At 34.7% G+C, this 13,015-nt stretch overlaps 2 protein-coding genes across 4 annotated transcripts; one reads left to right on the top strand and one right to left on the bottom strand.

Moving 5' to 3' along the window:
- Positions 1-748: 748 nt before the first annotated feature.
- On the top strand, positions 749-4,756 carry LOC107803105 (UDP-glucuronic acid decarboxylase 5-like). 3 transcript variants are annotated; one of them, XM_075246441.1, is made up of 14 exons: positions 1,298-1,352; positions 1,456-1,510; positions 2,036-2,135; positions 2,237-2,323; positions 2,414-2,501; positions 2,714-2,805; positions 2,888-2,952; positions 3,027-3,115; positions 3,527-3,604; positions 3,732-3,825; positions 3,928-3,994; positions 4,078-4,141; positions 4,242-4,282; positions 4,370-4,756. In XM_075246441.1, the coding sequence occupies exons 3-14, from the start codon at positions 2,055-2,057 to the stop codon at positions 4,553-4,555; spliced, it is 1,032 nt and encodes a 343-aa protein (XP_075102542.1). In that variant the 5' UTR covers positions 1,298-1,352; positions 1,456-1,510; positions 2,036-2,054; the 3' UTR covers positions 4,556-4,756. The 3 variants fall into 3 exon arrangements, with proteins under 3 accessions (XP_075102541.1, XP_016482211.1, XP_075102542.1); XM_075246440.1 differs by lacking the exons at positions 1,298-1,352; positions 1,456-1,510 and adding an exon at positions 749-985; XM_016626725.2 differs by lacking the exon at positions 1,456-1,510 and having other exon boundaries at positions 1,216-1,352.
- An 841-nt stretch (positions 4,757-5,597) lies between these two features.
- LOC107803096 (histone H4) lies at positions 5,598-6,081 on the bottom strand. Its single transcript, XM_016626716.2, has one exon. It carries the CDS (start codon positions 6,014-6,016, stop codon positions 5,705-5,707), a length of 312 nt encoding a protein of 103 aa, XP_016482202.1. The 5' UTR covers positions 6,017-6,081; the 3' UTR covers positions 5,598-5,704.
- Positions 6,082-13,015: the final 6,934 nt, after the last annotated feature.

The following is a 13,015-nucleotide window of genomic DNA, read 5'->3' on the forward strand; positions in this document are numbered from 1 at the left end:
GATGGTGTCTGTCAGACCCATCGCATCAAGATGAATTTCGGTATCAAGCACCTAAGACATGTAGCTTTTTCACGATATATCTAGGGTTACAAACTCAAGTTTAGAAAGATTTGACATTATTTAGAAAAAGAAAGTTCGTACCTCTGATACTTTCAAAGTATTTTCTCGAGATGGCAGAGTGTCGTGCTGATAACGTGTTATAAAATAAAGATAGTAAAGTAAAGACAAGTATAGAGAGAAACTGATATATTATTCAAATTTCAAACTTATGTACATAATGAACTGAATTCTCCTCTATTTATAGAAGAAAAGAAGTTGTTGTGTAAGCTGCTACTGCAAGTTGTTGTGCAAGCTGATTGTAAGATGTTGTGTAATCTGCTTGTAAGCTGCTACTCTAAGCTGTTGTGCCAGATATAGATAATCTTCTATCATGGGTAATGTCCAAACACAACTCTAATTTTCAAATATCATTTTCAACTTGAAAGTCTTTTCACTTTTTTCTAAATTTCACAATTCTTGTGTCCAAACGCCCACTTAATACGTAGTTGGAATTTTTTATTTTTTATTTTCGAAAAATTGGCATGATCTTTTTAAATTTCTGAAACACAATAATAGTGATGTACTGATGTTAAACTACTTTCGGACATACGGTGAGAGTAGTGCGTACTACGTTAGCTAATGTTGTTTGGTTCTGATCGGAAAAGTCAACGTATTCAATTTAGTCTAAACTACTGACACGTATCTAACGTGGCAGATAAATCATAACTATAGTAAAACAAATCCTCCACTTCAAAAATTCAATTAATTCCACCACATTTATTGCTTTTCCTCTCAACCAAATAAAAACTTCAGATTTTTTACTACCCAACAATTATTTACAGCATCTCACCATCTACCCAATTTCTATGTGTTTATATATCTCTTTTACATAGGCATTATCATTGTCCTCTGTTATTTTGTTATAAAAAGATTTCACAAAAAAAAGGTAATTTTTTCTAATTCTTTTGCAATTACATTAATTAATTTTTTTGTTGATTGTTTTGATTAATTTTGTGCTTTTTGGAGAAATATAGATTCAGATCTGATGTGGGGTCTTTGTAGAATTGCTCAGAAGCTTTAATTTCACTCTTTTTTTGTTCAAAGATTTGTTTTTTATTTCTGCCATCTTTATCTAGTTGGCATGTTTGGTGTGATAGGGATCCTGATTACGTACTTTTCACGTTCTTTGTCTGAATCTATATGATGTTTGTTCTATAAATTCATGCATTGAGCCTCTGACAATTAAAAAAAAAATCTGATATTTTGCAATATTTCTGTTAGAGGCTGTTTCCATTAGCATTGTAGACGATCAGGTGATCCAAAGTTGTATTTTTTCTGAATATGGAATCAAGTTGTTTGCTTTTTATCTTCTGTTGATGAATATTTAATTTGGGTTTGTTAATTCTCTGGGTGAAGCCCTTCCTTGGAACCTGCTTGAACGCGGGATGTTTGTGCACCGGGTTGCCCTTTGGTGCGTAATGTGCTGTTCATTTTCTGCCAAAAATATTTCAAAAAAGAACTTTTCTTGCCGTTAGAAATTGTGATTGATTTGTTTGTGGCCGAATGTTAAAGGTTCCTCCTTTTTAACCAGAGGTTACTTGTTCGAGCCTGAAATGGAGTCGTCTTAGGTAAAAAGCTATAATACCCATGCAGTGCTTTTAGTGGCGTTAATCTGGATTAGTCGGACCAATGAGTTTCGGCCGCCAGGATGGTTGAAGGAAGAAAAACAAAAGAATAAAGAGGATTTATTAGGATTCATGTAGTTGGCACCAGCTAATTTATGAAGGGAGTTTTAGTTGATTAGTCATATATATTGGCTATGGGAAAGATGGTTACATTTATCTTTTTGATATTCTTATGTTTCTGTGTCATGGTTATCACTCTATAAGCAATGGTTATCCGGTAATTGTGGTTGTTATGTTGTAGAGTTGCGATAGTTTGGTTGAATCTTACTTTAATTATTGGTTTTGAACTTTAAATTTGGTTTTGGGTTCAGAAATTGAAGTGATCTGGAAATGACTTCCAATGGAGACAACCATGCTTCTGCAAAACCACCACCAGAACCATCGCCATTACGAAAAGCAAAATTTTTCCAGGTATATACTTTATCTCGTTGACGTTTCTTTCAATTTTCTGCCTTTATCTTGATATTTCTTGTGTTTATGCTGTTTGTTATCTGTAAAATTTTTAATAATAGGCCAACATGAGAATTTTGGTGACTGGTGGTGCTGGATTTATTGGCTCTCACCTCGTTGACAGACTAATGCAAAATGAGAAGAACGAGGTATATACTTTGCAACCACTGAATACTATGTTAGATGATAGGGTTTTAAATATGTCTATTTACACAATTTTATTGCTGCATTATTCTTAGGTGATTGTCGTGGATAACTACTTCACTGGATCAAAGGATAACCTAAAGCAATGGATTGGTCGTCCAAGATTTGAGTTAATTCGGCATGGTAATGCAATATTCGCTGTTTTATTACCTTTCATCACATCTCCAAGTTCTTGATCTGCCAAACTTTTTCTTGCAAGTATCTATGATCAACTTCTACTACAATAGATCCCTTCACAAAATGTTTTTCCGTGTTTTCTCTCGTAAAGTATACATATTGTTACGAGATCTTTGTTACCTGAATCAACTTGTATTTTCTCCTTAAATGATATGCAGATGTTACTGAGCCATTATTGATTGAAGTTGACCAAATTTACCATCTTGCTTGCCCTGCTTCTCCAATTTTTTACAAATACAATCCCGTTAAGGTCAGTAAAGAAGACACGAGTTACTATGATCCTGTATACTTAGATGCCTCTGTAGACTTACTCTTTTTTATGATATCTGCAGACAATTAAGACTAATGTAATTGGTACATTGAACATGTTGGGACTTGCCAAGAGAGTTGGAGCAAGGTATGAATCTGCTTCTATCGTCAATTACAGTTGGGATACATACATCTTCATCTAACTGTCATTATGCAATGCAGGATTTTACTGACATCAACTTCTGAGGTTTATGGAGATCCACTTGTGCACCCTCAAGATGAGAGCTACTGGGGCAATGTCAACCCAATTGGTATGCATCTTTAGTTTTTCGTCGGCGAAGTTGCATCATTGAAAAAGACTCCCTAAAGCTCATACAACTCTTTTGCCTGAGAACACATCTAACAAGTGATGATTTGCTTCTTTGATAAATAGCCTCTTTTTGGAGTTTACAAGAATTGCAGAGAATTTTGGATACTTTTGTCATAGATAAGATAACCTGGTCAAACTTACTGTTAATGCCAAAACTCTGGATTCTATTATACTTACTCACAGAAATGTGTTTAAGCTATGTTCTAACTGGAAACTCCCTATCATGAGCGCTACTGGCAGTATCTTCTTAGTATCTGCTAGAAAAAAGGAAGAAAAAAAAGAAGAAATTTCCCCTCAGTTTTTGTGAATTGATCATGTTAGATTTGGTAAAAATGTTGCTTGCAAATTTCAGGAGTTAGGAGTTGTTATGATGAGGGGAAAAGAGTGGCTGAGACTTTGATGTTTGATTATCACAGGCAGCATGGAATAGGTACAGCACTTCCTACATATATATGTTTGTGAATGGTTTTCTTTCAAATCTAGTGGATTCTCTTTTGTAAAGTTCTGCATTCTGAAGCATTGTTTTACATCTACGAAATGGTGTCCCCTTTTACCAGAAATAAGAATTGCTAGAATCTTCAACACGTACGGTCCACGAATGAATATTGATGATGGTCGTGTTGTCAGCAATTTCATTGCCCAGGCAATTCGGTAATATTCTGAACCTCACTATTTATTACTCGTACTGTTCGATATTTAATTGTATTGTGAGAGTTAATAATGGCCAACCCTATCTTTTGTGCAATTTTACAGTGATGAACCCTTGACTGTTCAGCTGCCTGGAACACAAACTCGCAGCTTTTGTTATGTTTCCGACATGGTATACAACAGTCTATGAATCACCTTTTTTCTGTTCATATTATGTCTTCTCTTTTTGCTTATCTTCCTTTCTGGATGATGAAGGTTGATGGTCTTATTCGACTTATGGAGGGAGATAATACTGGACCAATTAACATTGGAAATCCAGGTTAGCTTTCTGTTTATTCATTTCTTGGCATATCCAATTGAAAACCCATACCTCCAATTTTATTAGCTTAAACAATAACAATTCATATTCTTGCAATCAGGTGAATTCACAATGCTTGAACTTGCTGAGACTGTGAAGGAGGTATACTCTGCTGAACTTGCACTCCAACTATGTATTCACATGACACGTTAACATTTGTGTTAACGCGGATTATTCTTTGTTTTGCAGCTTATCAATCCGGAAGTGCAAATTATCACGGTGGAAAATACACCAGACGATCCTCGCCAGAGAAAGCCAGACATCACAAAGGCGAAAGAACTACTAGGCTGGGAACCAACGATCAAACTGCGCAATGGTATTCCCCTAATGGAGGATGATTTCCGTGGCAGGCTTGGCATCTCTAGAAAGAATTGAGCTTTTATTGGTGTTAAATGAGGGACAAGCTTGTTAAGTGATATGCTTTTATGTTTTCATTGTATCAAAGGATGTTTGTCTTGTGTCAGTTTGGCCTCTAGTTATCTTAGTACATGGAGAATGAACGAAGCCAGTATGCATTCGTGCTATACCTGCATTTTATGCCAGTTTTAATATATGAATATCGAATATCTTCTTGAATTACGTTTTGTTTTCGTACATATAGTTTTTCATCTTTATGCATCGTTACATAATATAAATGCAAAGTACTTATTGTGCTAGAGAAACTAATATAATTCTGGATCAAGATCAGCTTAAATACAACATACCCATTATTATCACGCTGTGAAGTCTGAGGAGGATAGTATATACACAAATCACTGTGAAGTTTGGGGAGGATAGCGTATGCACAAATCTTACACATACCTTGCGAGAAATCATCTATAGAAATATGACACTGGGTGGTTTTCAACTTTTGACCATCACTTGCCCTATGGAGCTAAATTTCAAAGTTAAAAGTGTTGCGACAATATAGCCACTAAAATTCCACAACTGATGTCAGTAGGCTATTTGTGCACTTCACCGAGCCAAATTCAGATAATTCGCAATAATAGCAACTTTAAGGTGATTGTCTAAAATTTAGCCAATTTCAGATAATTCATGTTGCTGTAAACATAACCACATTTTATTAGGCGATTTGAAATAGTAGCCACTTTTTAGGGGGGGGGGGATTATTTAAAATTTAGCCATATACAAAAAATTCATGTAGCTGTAAACATAATCACGGTCGCTTGTTGCTGCATTCTTTTTGCTCTTCTCCTTGCTTCTTCTTTGATTGTGAACAGTTTGGTGAATACTATACTGTTAGACCAAAATTGAGAAATGCTAATTTATTTTAATAATGCCAAACTAGATACAGAGATCAAAAGTTTATAACAAAAGATTGGTTACAGTTTCTGCATTAATAGATTAGTTGGAACTTCAGGCCAATGGTTTCAAGGTTTGAACTGTGCAGCAAATGCAAACAAAGAGTAACACTCTATTTACCATATCGATACTGAAACAAGATATTTCATAGATTTAAAAACACAGTAAATTACATCAGTTAAAGTAGACTAAACAAAACACCCAAAACCCAGATACAGAAATTTAACCACCAAATCCATATAGAGTCCTACCCTGTCTCTTGAGCGAATAAACAACATCCATAGCAGTAACAGTCTTTCTCCTAGCATGCTCAGTATAGGTCACAGCATCACGAATCACATTTTCTAGAAAGATCTTCAACACTCCACGTGTCTCTTCGTAAATCAATCCGCTAATTCTCTTCACTCCGCCTCTTCTAGCTAGCCTCCTAATAGCAGGCTTTGTAATTCCCTGAATATTGTCACGTAATACCTTACGGTGTCGTTTTGCTCCTCCCTTTCCTAATCCCTTGCCTCCCTTTCCACGGCCTGACATTTTTAAGCCTTTTTTTTTTTAGAATGATTTTGAGATTGAATTGATGGTGAAGAATGGGGTATGAGCTAAGGGTTTATATAAAGGGGAAATTTTGAGGGTTTTTTGAATTTTAGAAGGGGGAAGATATTGTCGGTGGAATGAATTACTATTTTGGGGAATTTTTAAATGGACGGCTACAGATTGCTATCCGCGTGTTTGTTTATGGCTTATTGTGGACCGTTGATAACGTGGAGTTCGACGGATGGTAATTGTTTTGTAGTCACACGGATCGATGACGTGGCTTGTGATTTCCAGCACTCGTCAGTCATCCATGAACCAATAATTAGAGACAAATTTTCTAAATTTGGTTAAACATATACTCTCTCCGTTCACTTTTACTTGGCATGTATATTAAAAATATATTTTTATTTTTAATTATCACTTTACGCATATCAAGATAAGACAAAAAAAACTTATTGTTATACTCACAGTATTTATTACTCATTTCAAATCTTTTTATCAAATCCAATAAAATATGCATCAATTAATATGAGTTTCATGATAAATTATGTATTTTATTTATTATTTTTTAAGAGACGTGAAAAGTCAAAACATGCCAAATAAAAGTAAACGGACGGAGTAATTAGTGAAACCAAAGAAAGAAGCAATTAGCGGGTCTAATTAATGGATTGTGTTGTTATTGAAGTGGTTTTAATCGTGTTAAAGGAATATTCTTTCTTTTTTTGTTGGTAAATCAATTATTTTAGTACCAAAGCTGAAAATATTTACAGCTCAAATAGAAGAAAATTGGTTGGACTACCCTAGCAATCCTCACCTACAAACTTCTGTATTGCTAAAGGAATATTTATATTGCCAATTTGCTCTGTGGTTCATTGATAGTAGTATTTTATTTTTAAAAAAAATAAAAGGTTTCTTTTATATTTTTTATTAATTATTTTTAATACTCTTGTTTAAGAAAATTAGATCGGTATTTAATTTGACCCCTTCCTTATCTAGAGTTGAAGCTTAATTACTGTAGAATGTAGTTAAAATATATTATCTCAAAGATTTTACGTGAAGAAATATGTGATGAAAAAAATAAGAAATGATTATAACTAAGAGATTTTATTTATTTATATATATATATATATATATATATATATATATATATATATATAATTTGCTTCTTTATTAGGAGCGAGGGTACATTTGAAGAAAAGATTAACGGCAAGGGTAAATTTATTCGAAAATTATAACAGAGATAAACGTAAATTAATTTTAAAAGTAGGGAAGTAAATTTTATTTTTTTAATATATTTGCATGCACCTAAGATCAAATCGCCATCGGGTATAATGAATATTGGATTCACCACTACATTAAGGTTGTGGGTTCAAATCTCATGTTTGTCTTATTACTATTTCTTACTTTCTTTTTAAAAAAAAAAAATTGGGTCTACCCATGGAGACGAGCATGTGTGGTGTTCCTTCTTACATTTTAGTTAAATATACTTTTTGTGATTTGGGTTATTAAAAGTTTATAGTATGACATGTTGAAATCTCTATTATAAATTTTTTATAATAAATTTATATCTATATTAAACCTAGTAGCAATGGAGAATGTAATATATAGTCTATAAGATTAACCGCTTCTTACATTCTCGTTATAGTATGCAGATATATATATAAACATTTACTGAAATTTCAAAAAAATAATAATTTTGAAAAAATAATTTCAAAAGGCGTAATGAGTTCAATGATAAGAACCTAAAGGTTGATCCCGTTAAATTTTAAATATTGGAATGATCCCTTCGTAATAATGCACTCATTTTCTTGAAAGATACACCCTTAGAACACGGAACGAAAAAACTGTGGTACCACCAACTATTATTTTTATCAAGTCATGCCTTTCCATGTGATGCATCTTTAGTTTTGATTCACTCATGCGAAGTCAATATTTAAAATTTATCAATTCTAAATTTCCCAAAGAATTGATAACTCGTCTTAGTTACTAGATTCATAATTAAATACATATACATATACATATTCAATAAAAAAAATTAATATAAATATTGTATTTAAGCAAAAGTAACTGGATTCGACCGAACTTGTACCTAATAGGCTCATTCCGCCTCTCGTTATGAACCAATTTACTTACATGTGCTCAAAAGAATATACCCTTATGTCTCATATTACGTGACACTATTTTTTGTGTAGTATTTTAATAGATGATCTATTTTATATTTGAAAATGTCTTAATTTAATTTTTTTAATCACATAAATATTATATTATGTTGGCAAAATACATAAAGACCACATTAAACCTGTCCAACAAAAAGGTTTGAACACTTTAACTAACACAGGTGTTCTTTTACTTTTTTACCCCTAAACACATTGTAAGTGAATTTTGTTTCACTCTCCATGACCCCAGACCCAGCGCGTGGAAACATTTGATTTGTGAGCGCTTTTACACTAAAATTAATGGATAAAATAAATTTTTAAAAAAATTATTATAAAAAAAAGAGACCCAACAGTAAAAAAGACTCTTTACTTTATAAGGAGACCCATCGGTAAAATCTCCAATTATCCGATCCAATTCTTCTTCTCTTTTTCAAGAACCCTAAATCTCTTCTTCTTCAATTACTCACGAATTCTGGCCAAGACCTACAATTTCGAATCCTTTTATCTGAATTAAAGCCTTATTCTTCTCTATAATCTTTTGGTTCATTTGATTTTAGGGCTTATTGAGTGTTTCGAATTTCTTCTTATTTGAGGGGTTCATCTGATTTTAGGGCTTAGTTAACAATGCGGTCAACTAACTTGGCTAGGCTTTGCATGGAAGATGATGATCCTAGATTGAATGAAGAAGTGCGTTGCAACCATGGTTATGTGCTGCCGATAATGACTGCTTGGACCCTTCAGAACCCCGGTAGAAGATATTGGGTGTGTCCATACTATGGGGTAAGTTTAATTTTTGTAAATTAGTTGAAGCTTTCACTTATTGACCTTTAATTAATTCTTGTGTTTCATCATTGTAGGGTCCAAGATCTAGTGATTTTTGGCGTTGGAGAGATGCAAAAATTGATCCAAGATCGAAATTTATTATTCCTAAACTAGTGGAGAAAATTGGTGAACTTGAAAGTGCATTGGAAGTGTATGAAAGTGTTGAGAAGCCTAGAAAAAAAAATAAGTGGAAAGGAAGATAGAGATGCAATTAGATAAGCTAAAAGGATAGATTGAGAAGATGAAACTTTCAGGTCATTGCTGAATATAGTTGCATACCAAAACAGAAATTCATATTGTCTTTACATATACCAACTGCCAAAAGGAAAACAAAAACACTGAAGTTCTAATATCTACTGGGCAGTTGATTGTGGTGCCGATGAACTTGTTTGGCTCAAACGAACTCTTTCAGATGCCTTTGACCTTGTCTATATTCTTTTCTTAGCTTGAATATGTTGAAGACTCCTTGAGGTGGCAGCTTCTTTACCTTTCCATTTCACCTATGTTCTTGGTTTGTATCCAATATCTCCAGTCACTACTATAGAGTTCATAGGCACAACTGACATTCCATGCTATGTTCACAAAAACAAACTTAGTTAGTTTACATCCCAAGTTTGATCAAAATGAGTTCATAGTCACAAATTGACAGTATATGCTTACATTATAGATGGAAGCTCCACTTCTTGTTTGTAGAATTCCCATACCAACCATTCTTGGCCTTTTATAGGGTGTTTGTAACGACCCGACCGGTTGTTTTGAGTATTACTACCTTGTCCCCCCATTTACTGCTCGATTTATGCTTTACAGTTGTTATGTGACTTGCTGGGGGATTAATTCGGGTCCGGTGAAGTTTTGGAATGATTTGGAACACTTAGTTCCAAGATTTATAACTTAAGTTGAAAAGGTTGACCGGATGTTGACTTATGTGTAACGACCCCGGAGAATTTTTGCTAAGAAAATTAAGGTTTTGTGGTGCCGAGATATATAAATTAGTATAAAGATTATAGAAATTTCTCGCGGCGAGCTTGCGAGTCGCGGCTCGTGACCTTTTGGGTTGAATAATACACTGGGGAGTAAAGAAAAAATTATGGCAGACAAAATGTATTTTTGCGGTCCATTATGCGACTGCAGAATCACTATGCGAACCGCATAATGGTCGCAGAGTAAAGCAGGTGAGGCGAGTTTGGAGATCAGGTTTGCGGCACATTATGCGATTGCAGACCAGTTTTGCGGTGCATTATGCGACGCAGAATAGGTCTGCGGACCGCATAACGGCCGCAGACTAAAATAGTGTTGCCCAGTTCCGGAGGGCCTTTTTGCGACCCATTATGCGGGCCGCAGAAGCATCATGCGGTCGCATATGCGACCGCAGATCTGTGTCGGGGCTTTAATTTTTATAATTTTTGACTCGACACTATTTTGATATATTGAGGCAAGGGGACTCTTTTGGAGCAAAAAAAATCTGATATTTTAGAGAGTGGTGAGAGCATCTTAGAGAGAGAAAGTGAAGACTTAGTCAATTGTTCATCATTTCTTGTTCAAGACTTGAAGATTTCACAAGGATCTTGCTAGGGTTTCAGCGAGATATGATAGCAATTTCGGAACAAATGGAGCGCACCAATACCTTCCGCTGAGCTGATAGCCTACTTGGAGGACTCTCGACCTGTCTATCGGGACCTGCGGGCATGAAACGCAATGTCCCCAGGTAAAAGGGACGTCAATACAAATAATGTACCGAGTATGTAAGAGATAAAAATCAGTAAATAATAGACACGAGAGAAACATGGAGTAAAAGACTCAACATGTAAGTCTAAGTAACTCTGTGAATCATTAATATTTATAATGTCATGCATATGCGTATAAATGTCGTACCATGAATAGGTATATGCGTTCATAATATCATCAAGCCTCTGAGAGCATCCCATCACATCATCTCGGACAGTGTGGGCAAATCATCAACGTATACCAACTGATCAGGTGGTGGTGCATATATAACGTCATAACCTTTCCTCATACCCCATATACATATATATACGCGTATATAATGCCATCTGGTCATGGGTCAATGTACATGTATAAATGAATGCAATGCATGAGAAGTACGTCAATAAAATCTCTCGGTACGTCATAAGACCATTATGCATCTGATTAATATCAACTACATATTTTTCTGAAACCCATGAACAAAAGATATAATAATAATTCACATGGGGAATCAAGAACATAGGCACTCCTAATACTTATATGAATAGAGTCATTTATGAAAGTTGTGATTTTGCTCGTTTCATTTGTATTGTATGAATCATGCCAAAAAGAAGATAGCCTTAACATACCTGAGCCGATTCTCTTAGCAATCCCTCTAACACACGTCTTTTGTGAAAACACGTAATGGCGGATCGAAGTAGGGAAAATCCGTATGATGTTCTTGAGAAAGATTATACTGGGCTCCCTTAGAATTGCATCTTACGCTGCTATTACACAGTATAACTTCGACGAAATTCATTTTCTTCGATTTGCTTACTCTCTAACCTTCACGAATTTACTCATCACTTGTTTGAAATAGCATAATACTTATAATCTCCAAACAATCTTGTCCTTGAACTGAAGTCAATTATCTTATGATAATTTCAACGTATAATACTACAGGGTATAACATCATTGTAATATAATATTGCGGGGCGTAACATCGATGTAATACTACGGGGAGTAACAATTTCATTGTTATTGCACTATAATTGACATACATTGTTGTGTCGGAAATTTCTGAAAGATATTATCTTTTTTTTCAGTTGAACTTCATATGAAATTACTGTTGAGTGTTAAATGTTGAACTTAAAAGCATGCCTACCTTAATATGTTGGAAATTACTGTAATTGAACTCAGCTGTGAAGCTCGTCAGTACTTTCAGTTCTTTATTTAGTATTGTTACTTGCTGAGTTGGTTGTACTCATACTACATCCTGCACCTCGTGTGCAGAACCAGGTACCTCCGGACACGGCGGTTGCTAGTTATTCAGAGCTTTATATGTGGAGACTATCGAGGTAGCTGCGTGGCGTCCGCAGACCTTGACTCTCTTCTTTCAGTTGTTGTATTGTTCTATATTTTTTATACAGTATTTTTATTAGTCATACTGGTTATCATTTAGATACTCATGTACTCAGTGACACCGGATTTTGGGAATGTATTTTATGTCAGTGATTTGTGAGATTTTCTATGAAATTCAAATATTATATTTTAAAACTTATAAGAAATCATGGTTTATTGAGGTTGTCGGCTTGCCTAGTATTGAGATAGGCGTCATCACGACAAGTTAGGATTTTGGGGTCGTGACAGTGTCCCTCTTCCTATACCAGTAACAATATCCTATAAAAAGTGTAAATTATTAAGAGGTTAAATATAAAACAGATCTACAAATATGTAGTCTATAAAAGTAACTTCAGAATAATTACCTATTTTGTTGAACCTCATGGTCTTCCTCTTCCTCTTCCTATTCTTGTTCCTGTTTTTGGTACACTTTGAACTGAAGGTGTTGATGAAGAACCAACATTTTATGACTTTGCACCACCAGTTGATCTTGTAGGACATTGTGTAGCCTTGTGACAACCTTTCTTATTATGGCCTTTAGCATGACAGTTGTTGCAGGTCATCTGGGTACCTCTTTTGGAAAGCTTTCCTATTTTGTTTTCAGTTGGTTCCCTCCTTCTCACTTTCTTAGGCCTGCCAGGCATTACTCTTACTTTTGGTGGTATAACTGAAAGGTTTTGTGATTCTGGCCACATCTTCATATTTTGTACAGGCTGAAGGAAGTGACTGTAGGTTTTCATATAAGTTTCCCTATGGTACGAATGTGCAATATAGTTAACTGGCTCCAATTTCTTGAAATGGATAGCAGCTACAACATGAGCACATGGTATACCCTTCAGTATCCAAGCTCTACAAGTGCAAGTTAGCATGTTCAGATTCACTATATACTTACTAGTGTGTCCTTCCTTCACTTCATAACCATATTGACTATTCCAGT

Source organism: Nicotiana tabacum, chromosome 23 (assembly GCF_000715075.1).
Source record: "Nicotiana tabacum cultivar K326 chromosome 23, ASM71507v2, whole genome shotgun sequence".
In the NCBI taxonomy this organism is placed as follows: Eukaryota; Viridiplantae; Streptophyta; class Magnoliopsida; order Solanales; family Solanaceae; genus Nicotiana; species Nicotiana tabacum.

Coding starts and splice junctions, on each gene's coding strand:
- LOC107803096 (XM_016626716.2), bottom strand. CDS start 6,016: ATGTCAGGCCGTGGAAAGGGAGGCAAGGGATTAGGAAAGGGAGGAGCA.
- LOC107803105 (XM_075246440.1), top strand. CDS start 2,055: ATGACTTCCAATGGAGACAACCATGCTTCTGCAAAACCACCACCAGAA. Junction 2,502..2,713: donor ATTTGAGTTAATTCGGCATG/GTAATGCAATAT, acceptor AATGATATGCAG/ATGTTACTGAGCCATTATTG. Junction 2,806..2,887: donor ACAAATACAATCCCGTTAAG/GTCAGTAAAGAA, acceptor TGATATCTGCAG/ACAATTAAGACTAATGTAAT.